The 23271-nt window shown below is 41.5% G+C and overlaps 1 protein-coding gene across 2 annotated transcripts in view; it reads right to left on the bottom strand.

Annotated features, from left to right (window-relative positions):
- The window catches only part of LOC122940930 (calcium-binding and coiled-coil domain-containing protein 2-like), a 127729-nt gene that overhangs the window by 41420 nt on the left and 63038 nt on the right, over positions 1-23271 (bottom strand). For both annotated transcript variants that reach the window (XM_044297864.1, XM_044297863.1), the window contains exons 5-7: positions 21014-21052; positions 16714-16872; positions 5062-5157 (exon numbers count right to left, since the gene is read on the bottom strand). In XM_044297864.1, the coding sequence (XP_044153799.1) occupies positions 5062-5157; positions 16714-16872; positions 21014-21052 (294 nt within the window). The remainder of the gene's footprint in view (positions 1-5061; positions 5158-16713; positions 16873-21013; positions 21053-23271) is intronic.

Here is a 23271-nt window from a genome sequence, read left to right as displayed (position 1 = left end):
ATTCTACTTGCCATCTTATCTAATTTTCCATGTTCCTAACTTCAGTGGATGAGCCATGTTACATTCTATTAAATCGTATGTACAACATTTAAAAATGAATATCATCAAAAATAGGACATTTGGGGTAATTAAAAGAAACATAAATCTCCTGGATGTCTTTTGCATACTGCACACATTTCTAAACCAACATGTCCTTTTGCCCTAGCGCTGAATGTAAACTTCTCTTAGTATAAACATATCTTCCACCCTCGAGACATCTGAACCCCACAGTTCTGTGTTGGGAAGGGGTAACAGCTTTGGGTACCACAATATGGTTCCTGAAGTCATAGTCACTTTTTAGTCCTGTTATGCTGAGGATAGGCAATCAATACAAGATCGGCAGGGGTACAACACTTGCCCCCCTGCCAATTATCTGTTACCTTGTAACTCAGGCACTAAAAACTACACAGCTCCATCCATTGAGTAGTGGTCAGAGCTGGTAACTGCAGCGCTGCTCCCATTCACTTCAGTGGAAACAGAACTGCGGTTACCATATATGTCCACTACACAATGGATGGAGCCATGTAGTTCTGGCACTGACTTCCAGCGCTGTAGCTACAAGGTAACAGCTGATCAGAGGGGTGCCGGTTGTCCTGAGGATAGGCGATCCATCTCAAATCCTGGACAATCCCTTTAAAGTGCCCATACACAATGAACAAAACCTGGTCTAACCTGCTGATTTTGGCATGATCGATGAAATGTAAATGGGGCCAACCTACTCTGTGCTGATGGCTGATGTCAGAGAAAGAATGATCGGGCATTTTGGCTTTAAACATGTCCAATCTTTTGTTCCTACAAGAGATAAGCCAATCTCTGACATTAGTGAAGCTGTGTAATGTTTATAGCCTCCAAAAAGGGAACCTGTCACGTTGTATGTGCAATCCTGTCTGCAGGCGGCATGTTATAGAGCAGGAGGAACTGAGCAGGTCAATATAACATTGTGAGGCAAAAGATTCAGTATAAGGCTACATGCACACGAACGTTGTTTGTTTCCGTGTCGTTCCGTTTTTTTTCTGCATAGGATGCGGACCTATTCATTATAATGGGTCTTCAAAAAATGCGGACAGCACACCGTGTGCTGTCCGCATCAGTATGTCCGGTCCGTAGCCCCGCATAAAAAAAAATAGAACATGTCCTATTCTTGTCCGTTTTAAGCATTGTTACATTGAATCCGCCAAAAAAAAAAAAACGGATGGCATACGGATATCATCCTTTTTTTTTTTTTGCGGATCCGCATGTAGCCTAACTTGTATCTTGTTTATTGAAACCCCTGCTCTTGTCATGCTTAGGAGTCCCTTGGCAGGTCCTACCCTTTGATTGACAGCTATCACCTTATGCACACCCATATAGGGCAGACTGTCAAACACTGAATATTACCACCCACTGGACTCAATCATTGCAGGTTTTCTTTTAATGAATAAGATAAATATTATATGAGCTCTGGAACCCGCGCTTCCGTGAAAGAAAGGAGACAACACTGCACTGATTCACACTCAGTAAGAGTTTGTCGCTGCTTGGTCTACAGAGGGTTAATTGCCAAACCCCTCAATAGGGGTCAGGAAAAGGTATATGATTAGACCCACACCGATGGTGCTCGTACCATGGAGGTATACTACTTGCCTGTCTCTGTTGCGGGCGGTATTCCTCCTGGGTAAGGATGGTGGCGCTGTTTGGCTTAGGAGTGCGTGAGTCTTCAGCTTCCACTACCAGCGCACGTGGTCCCAGCCGGAGACACTCGCGTGCGACAGAAGCTGCGATAGTAATCCGATAGAAAAAAGTCTTCTGTGTGACGTCACACTGGATACAGATGCCTGCTTGGACCAAAACAACGACACGTTTCGGAACTACCGAGTTCCTTCCTCAGTCCGGGACCACGCGCGCTGTTAGTAGAAGCTGAAGACTCACGCATTCCTAACCCAAACAACACCACCATCCTTACCCAGGAGGAATACCACCTGCAACAGAGACAGGCAAGTAGTATACCTCCATGGTACGAGCGCTCAAAACCTGTTTGGCTACTGTATTAAGTTAACAATAACTATAACCGGCTCTTAGGGAATTACATATATATATATATATATATATATATATATATATATATATATATATATATATAAGATACATATTATGCTGAAACTTTTCCCACAAAACTATACAGTGGAGGAAATAATTATTTGACCCCTCACTGATTTTGTAAGTTTGTCCAATGACAAAGAAATGAAAAGTCTCAGAACAGTATCATTTCAATGGTAGGTTTATTGTAACAGTGGCAGATAGCACATCAAAAGGAAAATCGAAAAAATAACTTTAAATAAAAGATAGCAACTGATTTGCATTTCATTGAGTGAAATAAGTATTTGAACCCTCTAACAAAAAAAGACTTAATACTTGGTGGAAAAACCCTTGTTTGCAAGCACAGAGGTCAAACGTTTCTTGTAATTGATGACCAAGTTTGCGCACATTTTAGGAGGAATGTTGGTCCACTCCTCTTTGCAGATCATCTCTAAATCCCTAAGGTTTCGAGGCTGTCTCTGTGCAACTCTGAGCTTGAGCTCCCTCCATAGGTTTTCGATTGGATTAAGGTCCGGAGACTGACTAGGCCACTCCATGACCTTAATGTGCTTCTTCTTGAGCCACTCCTTTGTTGCCTTTGCTGTATGTTTTGGGTCATTGTCGTGCTGGAACACCCATCCACGACCCATTTCCAGTTTCCTGGCAGAGGGAAGGAGGTTGTCGCTCAGGATTTCACGATACATGGCTCCGTCCATTTTCCCGTTTATGCGAATAAGTTGTCCTGTGCCCTTAGCAGAAAAACACCCCCAAAGCAAAATGTTTCCACCCCCATGCTTGACGGTGGGGACGGTGTTTTGGGGGTCATAGGCAGCATTTTTCTTCCTCCAAACACAGCGAGTTGAGTTAATGCCAAAGAGCTCTATTTTGGTCTCATCAGACCACAGCACCTTCTCCCAGTCACTCTCTGAATCATTCAGGTGTTCATTGGCAAACTTCAGACGGGCCTGCACATGTGCCTTCCTGAGCAGGGGGACCTTGCGAGCCCTGCAGGATTTTAATCCATTGCGGTGTAATGTGTTTCCAATGGTTTTCTTGGTGACTGTGGTCCCTGCTAATTTGAGGTCATTAACTAACTCCTCCCGTGTAGTTCTAGGATGCTTTTTCACCTTTCTCAGAACCATTGACACCCCACGAGGTGAGATCTTGCGTGGAGCCCCAGAGCGAGGTCGATTGATGGTCATTTTGTGCTCCTTCCATTTTCGAACAATCGCACCAACAGTTGTCACCTTCTCTCCCAGCTTCTTGCTAATGGTTTTGTAGCCCATTCCAGCCTTGTGCAGGTCTACAATTTTGTCTCTGACATCCTTGGACAGCTCTTTGGTCTTTCCCATGTTGGAGAGTTTGGAGTCTGCTTGATTGATTGATTCTGTGGACAGGTGTCTTTTATACAGGTGACTAGTTAAGACAGGTGTCCTTAATGAGGGTGACTAATTGAGTAGAAGTGTCTAACCACTCTGTGGGAGCCAGAACTCTTAATGGTTGGTAGGGGTTCAAATACTTATTTCACTCAATGAAATGCAAATCAGTTGCTATCTTTTATTTAAAGTTATTTTTTCGATTTTTCCTTTTGATGTGCTATCTGCCACTGTTACAATAAACCTACCATTGAAATGATACTGTTCTGAGACTTTTCATTTCTTTGTCATTGGACAAACTTACAAAATCAGTGAGGGGTCAAATAATTATTTCCGCCACTGTATATGAATCTGCTTAGCTCCTCCTGCTCTATAACATGCTGCTATGTGCAGTGTAGCAGGTATATCCTTTAAAGCAATGACACATTGATACTTGCAACATTTAATAACTGCAACTTTTCTACTGATGACCTATCCGATTGGTGAGGACTTGACACCCAGGACCCCGGCCAGTCAGCTGTTGGAGACGGCACCAGTGCTTGCAGCTCTCTCAGTTTAGCCCCATTTCCAGTCGAGATGCCTAGGCCATGTGACTGATGAAGTGACAATGCAATTCAAATTCACTCTGACAAATGTCGGGTTATACTTAAAGGGGTTTTGCCATCTCAGACAATGGGGGCATATTGCTAGGATATGCCCCCATTGTCTAATAGGTGCGGGTTCCACCTCTGGGACCCGCACCTACAATGAGAAAGGAGCACCTACTTAACTTTATTTTCCACATTGTTCAAATATACTCTAAAACTAAAGATTAAAAGACCCTGTCACTGCTGTTGCTTTGTTTTGCTAGCACATCTATCAGCTTGCAGTGTGGATGGTGCACACAACCTATCTATCTTTATGACGCTGTCAGATACTGCGGCGTACTTGTATTCTTGTATAACAAGCTTGCAGCTAGTGACAGATTAAAACTCTTAGACACTGCCCCCCATGATGAATGTGACGTCACATGGCCTAGGCCAGTGATGGCGAACCTTTTACAGACCGAGTAGCCAAAACCCACATATTTATCGCAAAGTGCCAACGCGGCAATATACCCAGAATACTACAGTCCAATATAGTATATCTTCCATGTACTTTATCATTTAGCTATAACAGCCTGCCTACATTCAGTGCGCTGCCTGTGCTGTTTATAGTGCTCCCTGCGCTGATGAATGGCAGGAAAAGTCTAAGGCATATGGGTACACCATAGACTTTTTCCAGGGTGCGGGTGCCCTCAGAGAGGGCTCCGAGTGCCCGCTATGGCACCCATGCCATAGGTTCATCCCCACTGGCATAGGCTAAGCTCTGAGAAGGCTGCGGTCATACTGCGAGCACTGATGGCTTCTTAAACCGCTGATTGGCGGGGTCCCAGGTGTCAGACCCCCAGCGATCAGATACTAATGACCTATCCTGAGGATAGGTTATCAATATTAAAAAAGTCTCAGAAAAACTCTTTAGCCCATATATAAATCTAAGCCCCATCTGAAAAATATATTTCATCATTCATGGAAAACTATGTAAATCTACAAACTTCTAGATTAATTGTAGTTACCTTGCACTCGTCTTTCAGTCTTTTCACCTCACCTTCCAAATTAGCAATCGTCATATGTAACGCCCCCATCTTTTTATTTTTATCGGAACATTCAGCCTAGAGAGATGAAGAAAGAACACAGATAAGTCTTCACTATCACGGATCAGTCAGAAGCAGCATCCTCAGTGTATACACTGCACCCATGGTTAGCCTGCATGTACTCTGTACCAGAAACCAGAATACAAGATATATTACATTGTTACTTATGGTTTACAACCTCTTTGATATAGAGCATCCACAAGTTGTCTCATTACTGCATCATTTGCTATACAGGGATTTTTCACCACAATTGTAGACTATTATCTGCATTACTACATGAATGGTATTACACACGGGCGAGTATTCCGCGCGGATGCGATGCGTGAGTTGAACGCATTGCACCCGCACTGAATACCGACCCATTTATTTCAATGGGGCTGTTCACATGAGCGGTGATATTCACGCATTACTTATGCGTTGCGTGAAAATCGCAGCATGCTCTATTTTATGCGTTTTTCACGTAACGCAGGCCCCATAGAAATGAATGGGGTTGTGTGAAAATAGCAAGCATCCGCAAGCAAGGAAGGATGCGGTGCGATTTTCACGCACGGTTGCTAGGAGACGATCAGGATTGAGACCCGATCATTATTTTCCCTTATAACATGGTTATAAGGGAAAATAATAGCATTCTGAATATAGAATGCATAGTAAAATAGCGCTGGAGGGGTTAAATTTTTTTTTAAAGAAATTTAACTCGCCTTAATCCACTTGATCGCGCTGCTCGGCATCTCGTCTGTCTCCTTTGCTGAACAGGACCTGCGGTGACGTCACTCCGGTCATTACATGATCCATCACCAAATGGATCATGTGATGACTGGAGTGACGTCACCACAGGTCCTGTTCAGCAAAAGGAGACAGAAGAGATGCCGGGCTACGCGATCAAGTGGACTAAGGAGAGTTAAATTATTATGATTATTTTTTAACCCCTCCAGCGCTATTGTACTATGCATTCTGTATTCAGAATGCTATTATTTTCCCTTATAACCATGTTATAAGGGAAAATAATACAATCTACAGAACACCAATCCCAAGCCCGAACTTCTGTGAAGAAGTTCGGGTTTGGGTACCAAACATGCGCGATTTTTCTCACGCGAGTGCAAAACGCATTACAATGTTTTGCACTCGCGCGGAAAAATCGCGGGTGTTCCTGCAACGCCCGTCTGAAAGAGGCCTAACATGATTAATAATGCTCTGTGCCTGTCTGTGATCTTTTTACTACAAAATCACAGTGATAAAGTTGTTGTGATTTTGTAGTAGAAAGGTCACAGAGAGACAGAGAGCATCATTAATCATGTTTCTCTGCTGTCCAGAACGGGGCTTGGCTCTTTCACACAGCGGATTACCTGCTCGTGTGAAAGAGCCCTATTAGGGCATCTTAGCCCGATACAGAGAAAAGGGTTCCATATTTTTAATAAAGACCAATTTAAAAAATGTTTTTTAGTTCACAATGAGTACAATGCAATAATAAACAAATTGCCGGCAAAGGTGTACATAGCCTCTAATAATACTTGGAACAGCTGAGGCATTATTAATAATGGGGGTCACTAATAGAGGTATTAATAATACTGGGGGCCAGAAATGGGATATTAATAATAATGGGGGAACTATTGGGGACATTATGTATCCAATGTACCCTGCAGGGGTTGGGATTTATAAAAATAAGGCAGTTGAATTTTCCATTTTTAATGGCTGTAACGGATGCAAAATGTCCAGCTATCCAGAAAATGAATGCTAATTATTTTTTTTTTCACTGTAGTGTGAATGTAGCTTTACAAAGAAAAACATTATAGGATTTGACCAGCAAGTTAAGCCACCTTCTTGTTATCAATAAGAAAAAGAACTTAACAGACTAAGGCTACTTTCACATTAGCGTTTTCAATTCCGCTATTTAGATCAGTCATAGGATCTCAATAGCAGAAGAAAACAGTTCAGTTTTGTCCCATTGTCAATGGGGACAAAACTGAACTGAACGAAACGCAATGCACCCAAACGCATTCCGTTTGGTTGCGTCCTCATCGCGGACAGAAAAACGCTGCAAGCAGCGTTTTTCTGTCCGCGGTGTGGAGCAAGACCGATTCGTCCTGATGTACAATGCAAGTCAATGGAGACTGATCTGTTTTCTCAGACACAATAGAAAACGGATGCGTCCCCATTGACTTTCAATAGTGTTCAAGACGGATCCATCATGGCTATAGAAGACATAATACAACCGGATCCGTTCATGACGGCGGTTGTATTATTGTAACGGAAGAATTTTTGCAGATGCATGACGGTTTTGCAAAATACTCTAATGTGAAAGTAACCTAAGGCTACATTTACACAACAGTGAAAACAAAATGGACATTAAAAACTGACACACTGTTTTTCATGGCCTTCTTCAATCATTTGTGCATCCATTATCTGTCTGTCTGTTTTTAACAGCCATTAAAAACGGCTAAATTCAATTTTTTTTTTATTTTTATTTTTTATTTTTATTTTTTATTCCAACCTCTGCAGTGTCCCAATAATATCCCCTGGACATAAAATGTCCCCCATAATGCCCCAGTATGATTAATGCCCCTTTAGTGCCCTGCAAGTTTGTTAATGCCCCTTATACTGTCCCCACTATTATTAATGCCCCCATTAGTGACACCTAGTATGATTAATGTCCCCATTAGTGCTCCCTAATATTATTAATACCCCCTTTAATGCCATCTAATATTATTAATGCCTGCATTAGTGACCCCCAGTATCACCTCAACCACTTACATGCACAGGGAAACGCGCCCTTCACTGAGGGCAGCAGGACCTGACGTTCCCAGCTTGGTGATGTCATCATGCTGGGATTGCAGGTCCTGCTGCATCCAATGAGGTGTGAGTATCCCTGTGTGTGCAAGTGGCTGAGGGGAGTAATTATTTTTTATTTTAACCCCTTAAAGATATTTTTTCTCAGTTTTTAATGGCTGTTAGATAAGCGTACTCCTGTCTAAAAGACTGTCAAAACAGGTCTCATTGATTTAATGGGATCTGTCTGGCTGTGAAAATGGACAAAAATAGGACTTTTCCATTTTTCTATTTTTTTTAACAGCCACTATCCACAGGTCATTTAAAGAAAAAAAAAAAAAAAAAAACAGGCATGTGAATAGCACAGAGCTTGAGGGAAAAAGTACATGTATCACTATACAGTTGCAAGAAAAAGTATGTGAACCCTTTGAAATGATATGGATTTCTGCACAAATTGGTCATAAAATGTGATCTGATCTTCATCTAAGTCACAACAATAGACAATCACAGTCTGCTTAAACTAATAACACACAAAGAATTAAATGTTACCATGTTTTTATTGAACACATCATGTAAACATTCACAGTGCAGGTTTAAAAAGTATGTGAACCCCTAGACTAATGACATCTCCAAGAGCTAATTGGGGTGAGGTGTCAGCCAACTGGAGTCCAATCAATGAGATGAGATTGAAGGTGTTGGTTACAGCTGCCCTGCCCTATAAAAAAAACACACACCAGTTCTGAGTTTGCTTTTCACAAGAAGTATTGCCTGATGTGAATGATGCCTCGTACAAAAGAGCTCTCAGAATACCTACGATTAAGAATGGTTGACTTGCATAAAGCTGGAAAGGCTCCAAAAGCCTTGCTGTTCATCAGTCCACGGTAAGACAAATTGTCTATAAATGGAGAAAGTTCAGCACTGCTGCTACTCTCCCTAGGAGTGGCCGTCCTGTAAAGATGACTGCAAGAGCACAGAGCAGACTGCTCATTGAGGTGAAGAAGAATCCTAGAGTGTCAGCTAAAGACTTACAAAAGTCTCTGGCACATGCTAACATCCCTGTTAGCGAATCTACGATACGTAAAACACTAAACAAGAATCAATTTCATAGGAGGATACGACAGAGGAAGCCACTGCTGTCCAAAAAAAAAAAAACATTGCTGCACGTTTACAGTTTGCACAAGAGCACCTGGATGTTCCACAGCAGTACTGGCAAAATATTTTGTGGACAGATGAAACCAAAGTTGAGTTGTTTGGAAGAAACACACAACACTATGTGTGCAGAAAAAGAGGCACAGCACGCCAACATCAAACCTCATCCCAACTGTGAAGTATGGTGGTGGGGGCATCATGGTTTGGGGCTGCTTTGCTTCATCAGGGCCTGGACGGATTGCTATCATCGAAGGAAAAATGAATTCCCAAGTTTATCAAGACATTTTGGAGGAGAACTTAAGGCCATCTGTCCACCGGCTGAAGCTCAACAGAAGATGGATGTTGCAACAGGACAACGACCCAAAGCATAGAAGTAAGTCAACAACACATTGGCTCAAATAGAAGAAAATACGACTTCTGGAGTGGCCCAGTCAGAGTGCGGACCTCAACCCGATTGAGATGCTGTGGCATGACCGCAAGAAAGCGATTCACATCAGACATCCCAAGAATATTGCTCAACTGAAACAGTTCTGTAAAGCGGAATGGTCAGGAATTACTCCTGGCCGTTGTGCACGTCTGATCTGAAACTACAGGAAACGTTTGGTTGAAGTTATTGCTGCCAAAGGAGGTTCAACCAGTTATTAAATCTAAGGGTTCACATACTTTTTTCACCTGCACTGTGAATGTTTACATGTTGTGTTCAATAAAAACATAGTAACATTTAATTCTTTGTGTGTTATTAGTTTAGGCAGACTGTGATTGTCTATTGTTGTGACTTGGATGAAGATCAGATCACATTTTATGACCAATTTGTGCAGAAATTCATATCATTCCAAAGGGTTCACATACTTTTTCTTGCAACTGTATAAAGGGGAACAGAGTATGGAGGCACAATCCAAGGGGACACAACATGGGTACACAGAAGATATATCACTGTATGAGGGGGCACAGAGCATGTATTGCTATATAAGGGGGCACATAGCATGTTGTATCATCGTAAAGAAGGGCACAAAGCATGGGAACATAGAGCATGTATCACTACATAAGGGGGCATCGAGCAGGTCTTATTATAAAAGGAGGCACAGAACATGGGGCATAGAGCATGTCTCACTTTATAAGGGGGCACAGAGCATGTATCACTCTATAAGGAGCACAGAGCATGCATCACTATATGGGGGCACAGAGCATGTATCTATAAGGTGGCACAGAGCATGTATCACTATATAAGGAGGGGCAGATCACAGGAGCACAAAGCATGTGGCACAGTATGGGGGCATAGAACATGTGGCACAGTATATGTGGCATATTGTGGGGGCACAGAGCATGTGGCATTATCTATAGGGGCACTGTGTTTGGGATGCATAGTACGTAACATGGTTGTATTCAGGAGCACAGTGTATTACATTCAAAGCACAGCATGTATCACTGAAAAAAAGTTTGTGTCAGTTAATGTGTTAGTAAAGTGAGAAGCTGAAGACATCTGGGTGGCAAATTCTGCAGATGAGTTGTGGCCTGGAGAAGCCAACTATGGTTGTCTGAATCTAATGGAAAGAAAGGGAAAGAGAAGAACTCTGGAGGAGATGTCACCCGTAAATCACTAAATGTAAATGTTTATTCTGCTACTGACGGTGTCTGTAGTCACTTTTATTATCTACAACAGGGATCAGCAACCTCTGCTAATCTAAATGTTTTGAAACCTCAACTCCCAGAATCCTCCTTTTACTTCTATGAGAGTTACAAGAAAAGCTTTGTAAGTGTCTATGCTGGGAGTTGTAGTTTCATGACAGCTAGAGAGTCGAAGGTAGCTGATCCCTGATCTACAGCATGATGATGGGTGGTAGCATTCTCTTTTGTGAATCAGCAACTCCCAGAATACCTTCAGGCCTCTTGCCTCTTTTTTTCCCCGTTTATATTCCATTTTTTGCATTCCATATACGGACCATATACGGAACCATTCTTTTCAATGGATCCACAAAATAAACGGAAGGTACTCCATATGCCTTCCGTTTCCGTATTTCCGTTCAAAGATAGAACATGTCCTATTGTTGTCCGCATAACGGACAAGGATAGTACTGTTCAGTAGGGCCAGCTGTTCCGTAACGCAAAAAAACGGAATGCACACGGACGTCATCTGTATTTTTTGCGGATCCGTTTTTTTGCGTTCCTTCCCAACAGTCGGCTGCTCGTTAAGTGGATGTGACTGCTGCAGTTACACAGTAATACAGTACACAGTAATGGGACGAGCCATCGCTACTGCTATCACTTGTCCCTATACAAAATCATGCTCCTGGGCAGCAGATTGCTATTTAGGCAGCATGATCTGCTGCCCGGGAACAATGATTGAGGTGTCTGCACCTCCGATCATGTCACCCAATGATCTGCAGCACCTTTAGACAGTCAGATTATTATGAACGAGCGTTTGTAGGAATAAAATATATCATTTTATTGCAAGAGTGTTTAACATCACTAGAGATGAGCGAATTTCTCAAAAATTCGATTCGGACGGTTTGATGAATTTTTTGAAAAGATTCGGTTTGATCCAAATTTATTTGTGGCGAATCACGTTAAAAAATGGCTATTTCCGGGCTGTAGAGAGCTTTTATAGTCGTGTAGAACACTGTGCCTTGGAGTAACACGCATAAGGAGTCTGCTGTGGTAGTGAAATAATACTGTGGGTCAGTATGACATGCAGATGACAGGCGTCGCTCTTAAAATCACTGCACACTTCACTTATTTGGGCAGTTACGGGGCCAAAACTGACCAAATAGCTCAAGTGTGAACTCAGCCTTATAGGTCGATGTTAGCGTCAAGAAGAAGCGCACTCCTTTTACACCGTTGTCAGCTGATTCCACATAGATGTCTACAGAACCTGTTCTATTAAACGCTTATACAAGTAGAGCCCCCCCACAGAGTGGAGAGGGTGTCAGCAGTAAGTTTGTGTTGACGTCACTGATTATTTTACCCTTCCTCTGATCCGTCAGAACAATAACCCACAAAAAACGGATCCTGTCTGTGGAGCATATGCCTTCACATGGTCAGCATTTGCTCAGTAATCCATCAGTATTGCTAATGCCCCAAAAAACAGGAGTGGATCCAAAATAGAGATGACACTTGAATGGAATATTTGCATGTCTTCTGTGTTTTGTACCCACTCCTGCTTTTGGCTACCAAATTATAAGCCAATTCTGATGGGACCATACAGGCCTAACAGCTGCTACACAGACAGGATCCGTTGTGCGTCTAATTTTTCCTTCCTTCTGACAGATCCGAAGAAAGGTCAAATAAATGATGCTGTCAGCCAGGCCAAAAGGCAAAATAGTGTCCCATTCATGAAATGAGTAGGGTGGGAACAGCATGAGAAGTCCACAGAGTGGCACAATGACATAGTGGTGAGGTGGCGACAGCATCAGGAGACCACAGAGCGGCAAAATGACAGGGTGTGGAGGTGGCAGCAGCATCAGGAGGTTGTCACTGTTTTCATGTACTTTTTGTATTTTTGTTGTTTCATAATATATTTTCCTCACACTTTCTGTAAAAGTAACTTATATATGATGCTGAATGACTGCTCCATAATAAAAGCTTTCCCCAGAGGGGGTCTGATTGCACTGATCATATGGATGTGTGAAAGAACCATTAGGCCTGGTTCACATGCTCCATCACTAGTATTATTGGGGAAGAAATCCTTTTGTTCTTTTGTTATGGCTTTGAACAGGGAGCAAGAATGTTACGCACAATTCTGATGGAACTCCTGATCTTAAGAAACTGGACTTGGACTCCAAAGCAGAGGTTTTCCTGTCATGTCACGTGTGCTGTGGAGATCGAATGCAGACGGAGCAGATAGAAACACATGAATATGTTCAGCTTACTGAAGCTGCTTTATTTAATTGTGAATAGATAGTAAAGGCAAAGTCTGCTGGTGTGTTGTCATCAGTGTCTTCATTGTGTTCACTGCAGGACCCACAACGACGTAATTCGGTCCATACAGCAAAAGGAGTTCTTCAATCACCCATCAATTTTCCCGAAAAAAACAATTTTGAAATAAAATATTTCACCACAACGTAATTCAGTCCATACAGCAAAAGGTGGTCTTCAGTCACCCATCAATTTACCCGAAAAAACATGTTCGAAATAAAAAATTTCACCAATGAAAGGATAATAGAATTCGGTTCATACAGAAGAAAGTCGACAATCAACCATCAATTTTCCCAAAAAAGGTTGTGCCCCCAAAAAAATTTCACCAATGAAAGGATAATGGAATTCGGTTCATACAGAAGAAAGTCTACAATCACCCATCAATTTTCCCCAAAAATTCTTTTGAGATACAGCGTGAACAAGAAGAACATGCATTATTAAGCAATTTGGCCTAGAAGTGGTTTCCTTGCTGAGTCAGGTAGCCAGAAGGAACCAGTCTCTTTTGTCAAGGTTTGGGTGAGGCAGCATGGATGATCTAATCTGATGCCAGGCATTGGTGGGTGGAAATCCTGGCTGATCCACGCCTAATTCATCTTGGCAAAGGTCAGTCTCTCCACATTTTGGGTGGACAGGCGAGTTCTCCTTGGGGTAACTATGGCCCCCGCCGCACTAAACACCCACTCTGATGCCACACTACTGGCCGGGCAGGACAGCTTTTCCAGGGCAAACTTGGCCAGTTTGACTGCCCAATAGTTCAGTGGATCTTCAATGACAGCTGGCAGAGTGCAAAAGTATGCCACCACCTGGTGGTTCAAGTTCTGCTCTATGTCTAGCTGCTGGCAAGTAGTTTCTTTACCTGCAGTTGAAGAAAGCTGCTCATCAGCGACTCTAGACTCAGGCTGCTGGTGCTGCTGTCACTTGCGATGAAGTCGAAGATCGACACAACCAATCAAGAACTGCTGGGTTGCTGGTCAAGACACTACTGCTAGCTGACACTGGGAGCTCAGGCCTCTCGAAATGGCCCCTGCTACCACTGCTCCTTATTATGCTCGACCTGTGCCTGCGCCAGAAACATTTACGCCTCTGCCACTCCCCTGTGCAGGGCCTGGCACTTCTCTTTCAGACATACTATTAGATTAAATAAATAAATAGGAAATTAAAACACCCCAAAAACAGCAAATATAGTTTTCTTTTGCCACTAATACATGGCAAAAAGACCTTTTGAATACATAACTGCACCACTAAATGGCAATTAGGCCCTAATTTTTTTCCACTTTGTCACTACACAAGCCTTTTCAACATATAAGTGTAACACTGAACGGTGAATATATTTTTCTTTTTCCACTTATATACGCCACTAAAGGCTTTTCAACAGATAACCAGTGGTGAACGGCGAATATATTTTTATTTTTCCACTTATATACGCCACTAAAGGCTTTTTAACAGATAACTGCAGGGCTGAACGGTGAATATATTTTTCTTTTTCCACTTATATATGCCACTAAAGGCTTTTCAACAGATAACCAGTGGTGAACTGCGAATATATTTTTCTTTTTCCACTTATATACGCCACTAAAGGCTTTTTAACAGATAACTGCAGGGCTGAACGGTGAATATATTTTTCTTTTGCCACTAATACACAGCAAAAAGGTTATTACAACATATAACTGCACCGCACAAGGGCAATTAAGACATACTGTTGAAATATTTCCTTGTAATAAACCCTGTTAATGGCTGTATCAAACAACACTTGCACCCCAATAACAAGAACGTTTTTCTGGAATTACAGAGCTGTATAATGGCTATTTGGATCCCCAGTCAGTGCAGAAAGGTGTAATAGGATTGTTTCTATTACCCAGGCTGTAACTTTCCCTACTGAACCCTGTTCTACATAAATGCTGTGGAAAGATTCTTCCCTATCCTTTCCCTGCACCTTTAATAATCTTTCCCTGCACTTGTAAATCGCTTTTTTAACACAATGAGGCTTTTCCTAGCACTGTCCTTAGCGCCTGCTGACGTCTCTCCCTGCACTAAGTACACTGAAAAATTGCAGAATCCAAGAGGACTGAGGCTATTTATAGGGCTGTGACATCACAGGGCTGGCTGGCTGCTGATTGGCTGCATGCATGGCATTATGGTTGACTCCACCTTCCCAGAGTTCCTTTCTCCATGCCCTCACATGTGTAGCAGCCAATTTTAGCAGCCATTTATGAAAAAATCTAATTCGTTACCACGAAGCGTGAGGAAATTTGGCTTCGGTGCGAATCAAGTCAGCTTCTAAACATCACATAAAAAAATAAAATCATGCAGTTAACCTAAACTATATGATCTTCCTGTTCTATACAGGTAGCTTTTCAGTAGCAATCTCATTATCATCACAGACAGAATTACAATGAGAGATACCACCCTGTATAGATAACACAGAATAAACCATTCACAATAGGTGATATCACACCTTACCTACACCTTCCTGACCTCTGCACAGGTCACAGAGCATGCCTAGAAAGCTCTGCCATATAATTCAATAGTCCTGTCCATTGTATCCCATGTATGACTCAAGTGTCTCCTCTCAAAGAACAGAAAGTATCTACATATTCTAGGCAGTGTGAAAATTCCATGATTTTAGATTATTATATTTTTTTATATATAGAGGAACACTGAACATAAAAAAATGAAAACACAAAGGATGTTAACTCCTCCCATTAAAAGCGTGATTTACACAATTGTTAATGTTCTGATCACACATTCCTTTTAGTAACTGTCACAGTAAAAGACTGGATTATGACATTAGGACAACATAAAGAGTCACTGTACATTTACACAATTTAATAATGGTGTAATTAACACATTTCTAAATTATTTAAAGTTTAAAAAAATCTGCCTGCATCCACCTAATAAAAAGTCATGGACACTAGGGGTCTTACTTCCACCTAATTTGGAGTTCACTGCCTGTTATTTTCCAAGGTCCGTCACCAGCCACCAGAGACATAGAACATGGCTCACAAGAAATAGTGCTGTGTCAAAGTTAGCTGAGCTTGAGAACCCTGGGTAGAAGCAGTGCTTCTTCACAGCTTTTCAAGAGCAGAGGAGCATCCTGTTTGTGTGTTCTTTCTACTCTCATCTGCTGTGTGTGCTCCCTAGATGAAAACAAACAGTGAAAAGTAAGGGAACTTACGTTACTGCCAGTATAATACTGTCAGACTTCCATAAAAGGGAGACACCCCCTGCTTCAGAGAGAAATGCATCTAGCTGTAGAGGTGAACCAGGGAAGAACATGGCTGAAAAAGACATTAAGCAAGCCTAAAAAAAGACCCATTCCTTCACAGTTATGATTGTGAAATGAAGCACAGCCATTATGCACATTTTTTTTTTACTCAGGTATGCTTTTTTATTATAAAAAAAACTACCTTTCTTCCATAAACAGCATGACACTTGTCCATATGATTTGACTGAAATTACCACAGTTACTTGAAAGAAGCTAAGCAAGGCTTAGCACAAGGGGAACTCTCACTCTTATACCATGAAATGTCCATTACTGCAAGTGATTATATACCCTTGGAGGTGCTATAAATGAACTGAACACTTGCTGCAATGCTCTTCCACACATTACAGCCGATCACTGGGAGTCCCAACACCAAGACACTCCATGATGCACTTACTTGACAAAAAATGGATTGGCAAGAGTAGACAACACAATTACAATCTTGTTTTAGATATTGATATTTGTTAACCTGCCCCATGGAAAGTTACCATATTTTCTGTTTCCACCCTTCGCATCTTTGTTGTAGAACTCAGTAGCTTATCCTGGAGGGTCTGGATCATCTCAGCCTGGGCCTGGGTTTCATTTTGCAGAGAGGATACTTTTTCTTGCAGTTGTGTATTGTCCTTTGTCAGGTTCTTCACTATTTTCTGCAAGGAACATTGCAAAGTTGTTTCAATATTCTAGTGGACAGCATTTTTTTTTAATGCAAAATGATGATCTGGATTATTATTTGGTAAAACAGTGCTTGAGATATGCTGTATATACCCGGTCTGTTGTGGATTCAACTAAAGGTCAACAGGGTCCATCCATACAGCATTGCCACATGCATGGGCATAGACTGCCTATGGGATCAGTAATATGGATATAATGCTGGATGTGTGGTGCTTAAATGTGAGATTGTTTCAAGTGAACAGGACAGGTTCATTTAGCTAGGATTGGAGATGGTGGACTACATTCACAAGTTGGTGCAACATTGAACCTATCTCATGATCTCCACTTCTGATATTCCTATCTATTATGAATGGTATGTAAGAATGTAGTAGTTTATTACAATTTATTTACAATTAAGGTTTCCCTGGCCACATTAGAAACACAGGGATGGATCGAACAGTCAGGCAAGTTGGCAGTGTCTTAGGTTATGGCAGATGATAGGCCCCCATTGGGCCCACGTAGAGACAGATAAGAAGTGAAACCATATCTGAAGCTATCCATAGACCCACATTTGATTTTACACACAATCTTACTAACAAGTCTAGAGCTCCTCACAGACATCGACAGTGATAGCAATATTAAGAATTAGAGAATAGATTCTACCGTTTGGAATTTGCTCAGAATTTCCCCAAAAGTTCAGATTCTAACAAGCTTTTTGTAATGCATTTCAGGCAAATGATGGAGAAAGATATATTCAATTTAGCTTTCCTAAGCCTATCCGATGCCAGCAGATTTAAGATGTGCTAATTTTCATATATTTTCCCCAGAAACCCAGTAGATTATTGAATGGCATGGTAGGGCTGTGGGCAATGAGAGCTTATCTCTCCATATTCTCCTCAGGACAGCGATGCACTTGAATCACTTGGTGGGGCACTGGAGCAATGTTTCCTTTCCCTGTCGTTTCCTCTGATAGGCTTCATGCCTAGGGTCTGTAGCCCATCAAAAGCTGACACAGGGAAAAATATTTAAATTAACTTTTCTGACAAAAAGGATGCCAGCGGATGTTATACATGCATACATTTTCCCCAGAAACCTAGAGAAACGCTGCCTAGCCTTCAATTTTCATCCTGTATGTTAACTGGTCTCTATAGTAGAAATAGTACTGACCCAGAGGTTCCCCAAGGTTTTAAAATCTGATTCTATATGCTCTGATGGGCTTTTGTTCTGAAAGAGCTACTTGCAGGTATGAGGTTGACTTACCTATTCACCTAGTTATGCTATGTAAGTTGGTTTAAAAGGCTAATCAATGACTGAAAGGCTATGCTATAGTTGTGAAACACTCAACTTTTTTAATCTTTTTGGAAAGAAAGCTGCAATGCTTAAAATGAGTTATAAAAGATTTGGGTTAAAAGCCAATTTTTTTGAAAAATTGTGAATTAATTTCAAATAAATAAAGAATGAATTTGCTCATCTCTAGTAATTATATTTATATATATCTCCATGTGCTTCATAGATTAATTTTCTCCTATTTCTTTCCATGACATGTTTGGTCAAACTGTTTATTCTGTGGTTTTTCATAATAAGATTTTCACCTAGCTGTAGGCTCAAATTACTTTTTCATAATCAGATAGTCTATCTGTGTCTGTGCTTGTATCTGCCCAAAATGCTTCTCTGGAAAAGAAACGTGCAACAACGCATCTTACAAAAAGGAAAGGAAAAATGACTGTCTCATACCAGATATGCAGCTCTTTCTGGGTAACTACCCTTTAACAGAGCTGAGCAAAAAAAAAAATTGGTTGAGTATGTATGAAGAATGTTAGAGGCATAGCTATAGGGGTCTCAACAGTCTCGATTGAGACCGGGTCCTTAAGCCAGGAGGGCCCTTGCCAGTGACGCAACACCAATTATGTATCGCCGTCCTCAGGACAACAATACAGTTAGGTGCTGCAGAAGGGCACGGGCATGTCTCCCTGCTCCACCTTTCCCTCCTAAAGGCTTCAGGCCTAGTGCCTGTAGCCCATCAGAGGCCAGAACTGGTGGTAGTCATCATTGTGCTGCTTGAGCTGGGCAGTGTACAGCTCAGAAAACAGGATGGAAAAGGCCTGCACCACATTGGTGACAGCCACATGAAGGTGAGTATTTGAATTGATTTATTATTTGGAACTATGATGTTGGGCCACCATGGGGTGGGGGAGGAGCACTATGACATCTACTGGCTGCACTAAATAGAGGCATTTGGTGCTGGCACACAAAAAGGGGCATATTCTTGTAATGGCACACATTATGGAGACATCGGCTCTACTGGGGGCACTAAGAGGGAGCATTTTTTGTACTGACACACAGAAGTGGACATTGTTTGCACTGGCACACATTTTAAGGGGGCATTTTTTGCACTGGCACACATTTTAAGGGGGCATTTTTTGCACTGGCACGCATTATAAGTGGGTATTTTGTGCACTAGTATGCATTATAAGGAGGTATTTTTACCCTCGCACACATTATAAGCAGGGATTTTTTGCACTGGCAAACATTAAAGGGGGTATTTTTTGCACTGGCGCAAATTAAAAGTTCTATTATTTGTACTAGTGCACATTATAGTGGTATTTCTTGAGGTGGTGCCCATTGTAAGAGGTTATTTTTGTACTGTCCCACACACACTGGGGGACTATGAGAAACATGATTACTAGTAGGGGCAGAATGGGGGGATTATTACTATTGCAGTGTTAACACTAAGTACAAAAAATTAATTCTATTGTTCGCACTTTTGGAAGCACTATTACTGTGGGGGACACCCTGGCACAGTATCAGCTTAGCACAATTGATTTTGGGGGACAATATGTTTACACTATTAGTGTCAGGCACACTATTTTCTGGGTGCAGTTATTTTTTAGGGCACTGTGTGCCAATAATTATTGCAAAGGGCACTATCTGTGTGGTACTAGTATTTTAAGGGAGACTGTTTCTGTAGTATTGTATTGGGGAACACAGTGGGCACAGTATTGGTGGAAGCAGGATGGGGTGTTCAGAAGGTGGGAGGATGATAGATGTCTGTTTGTCAAACTATGTAGATATAAGAGATGGCTGAAAGAAATCATCATGGTGGTCTGGTCTGAATGGAGAAGATGAGGAAAGAGAATACATCAGAAGAGACATTATGTCTTTAACAGTAGGGCTGGAGAGAAAGGGTTAAGCTTGAGAATTTGGCACGGCGGGGGGGTTCAATTTTTGCATCAGGCAGCAGAAAGGCTGTGTGCTCCCCTATCCTTGCCACAAGGCTCTGTGGGAAGGGGGCCCATGATCCTTTAGCTACGCTCGTGAGAAGTGTCATAAATCAATCAACACTTCACTGGGTTTCTGGAAAAAATATATGAAAGTTAGCATATCTTACATCTGCTGGTATCAGATAAGCTTTGGAAAGCTAATTTCAATATGTCTCCCAGAAATCCAGAGGGATGTTGCCTGGCCTACAATACTATGCACACATACAACACATACTAGTGTCTCTTTCTCTATTCCAGAAAAAAAAAAACATAACCCCTAGGAGACCAGAGAGTGTTACATACCAACTTCTTTTCAAAAATTTTCATAAATTCTGCGAATCAGACCCAAAACAAATTTTAAAAAATGTGTTCACCCTAAAAAGGAACTCATCATGTTGAACACGGTGTTTGAGCTGCAGACAGCATGTTATAGAGCAGGAGGAGCTGAGGAGATTGATATCTCGTTTTGTGGAAAAAGATTAAGTAAAACTTGCATTTCATTCATTTAAATTCCTGTTCATGCTAAGTATTGAAGTCCAGGAGGCGGTCCTAACAGTGATTGACAGCTATCTCTGTATATACAGTCATAGGGAGAAGGCTGTCAATCACTGATAGGACTGTCTCCTCGACTTCACAGCCCAGAATGAGCAGGAATATAAATGAATACATTTTTTATATTTTTTTGTTTTACTGAATATTTTCCAACAAAACTACATTGTATATATCAGTCTGCATAGCTCCACAGCTTTATAACATGCTGCCTGTAGCTTACATTGCATTTTCATGGTGACAAGTTGCCTTTAATCAATATACTATAGTAATAACAAATTACACATTGATAATGCGATTCATTCCATTTACAATAGAAATATTTTACCTTTAGATCAACCTTCTCTTTATCTGTCCTCATCTCCATCTAATAAAATTGGAGAAAAATGCAACAGGGCATAAATCCATATTATTATAGCCAAATCAAATCTTATGACTATGCAGAAGAACTGCTCACTCTCCGCAACTCAACAAATGAAGAGAAATGTATTAAATGTTTCTGATTACGAGTCTGGTACTGGTTTACTTCTATAGGGCTGACATACACAATACACTTGTCAGCCCTATAGCAATGAATGGAGCGGTTAACAGACATGTGCACTACTGCTCTATTCAGAGAGGGGTTTCCGGGGAGGTTCAACGTGTGGATAGGTAATAAATAATTTTCATTAGATAACCCCTTTATGGAGTAATACGCCTCCTTTAGCTCAGTACTTCCAATCTGGTAGCAAGTCAGTAGTCAACAAAAAGGCTAAGGCCTCTTTCACACAGGCGTCATGGTTTTAGGCTGGATAAGATGCGGGTGCGTCGCGGGAAAATGCGCAATTTTTTAGCACAAGTGCAAAACATTTTAATGCATTTTGCACGCGCGTGAGAAAAATTGGCATGTTTGGTACCCAAACCCGAACTTCTTCACAGAAGTTCGGTTTTGGGTTAGGTGTTGTGTACATTGTATTGTTTTCCCTTAAAACATGGTTATAATGGAAAATAGTAGCATTCTTAATACAGAATTCTTAGTAAAATAGGGCTGGAGGGGTAAAAAATAAATAAATAAATTTAACTCACCTTAATCCACTTGTTTGCGCAGCCCCGGCTTCTCTTCTTTCTTCAGGACCTGGGTAAAGGACCTTTGATGACATTACTGCGCTCATCACATGGTCCATCATATGATCCATCACCATGGTAATGGATCATGTGACGGACCATGTTATGAGCAGTGACATCACCACAGGTCCCTTTCCTCCTGCACAACAAAGAAGAAGAAAGAGGAGAAGCCGGGCTGCGCAAAAACAAGTGGATTAAGGCGAGTTAATTTTTAAATTTTTTTAACCCCTCCAGCCCTATTTTACTAACATTCTGTATTAAGAATGCTATCATTTTCCCTTAAATAATAATGATCAGGTCCCCATCCCGATCAGCTCCTAGCAACCATGGGTGAAAATCATACCTCATCCGCACTTGCTTGCGATTTTCACGCAGCCCCATTCACTTCTATGGGGCCTGCGTTGCGTGAAAAACGCACATAATAGAGCATGCTGCGATTTTCACACAATGCACAAGTGATCCGTGAAAATCACCGCTAATGTGCACAGCCCCATAGAAGTGAATGGGTCCGGATTCAGTGCGGTTGCAATGCATTCACCTCACGCATTGCACCCGCGCGGAAAACTCGCCCGTGTGAAAGAGGCCTAATGGTCATATAGATTCTCTGCAATTCTGGTGGGCCCAGGCTCTGTCCCAATACTGGGCCCAAAATGTCCAGGAAAAGACAACTGTATTGGAGCTGACTTTGCAGTCAAACACTTGCCAATAGGGTCTACAGTATTTCTTATGGTTTAGGTTCACACTCATGTACATCACTGTGATGGGTGCTGCAGTAAAGAGTTTCTGCTGCTCTTTCATTCAAATGATTGGTTGGGGCCCTGGGGGTTAGACCCCCATTGATCATATAGTCTATCCAAAGGATAGTCCATCAATGTAAGATGCCAGAAAAAAACCTTTAATGGACATTAAAGGAAAGGTATCATCAGAAAATGACCTATTGTTTTGATCATGTTTTTATGTTTAACATATTTTAAAATAATTTTTGATGATGTTATTTTAAATTTTCCATGTCAATATCTATATTTAAACAAAACCATAAAATCCTGCAGTTTTTGCACTGGCTACTAAGAATAATAATAGGCCCCACTTCTTGGTCTATACAGTTCACTTTAGTATAGTTACCTGCTTATCTATATATAGAGGTGATATAATTACAGGCAGGATTAGAATGACAGATAAGACAGGATCCACCATTCATAATAGGTGATTGTCAGAGCTTATCTATTCTTTCCTTGTACAATGACCTATGCACAGGTCACAGAGCATGCCTAGAAAACTTTCCAGTAGAAGTCAATTAGGTTCACTTCCTGTCCATTGTGTCTATGGCCCATGGGGCTTCTGTAAAGCAAATTTCTTAATACTTGCTAAATGCCCCCCCATTTGTGCCCCCAGTAGGAATAATGCTCCCATTAGTGCCCCCCAGGAAGAATAATGCCCCCTATTTGTGCTCCCAGAAAGATTAATGCCCCCATTAGTGCCCCC

Source organism: Bufo gargarizans, chromosome 6 (assembly GCF_014858855.1).
Source record: "Bufo gargarizans isolate SCDJY-AF-19 chromosome 6, ASM1485885v1, whole genome shotgun sequence".
NCBI classification, from domain to species: domain Eukaryota; kingdom Metazoa; phylum Chordata; class Amphibia; order Anura; family Bufonidae; genus Bufo; species Bufo gargarizans.
Note: the sequence above shows the minus strand (reverse complement) of the source record. Positions and strands in the feature narration are given on the sequence as shown.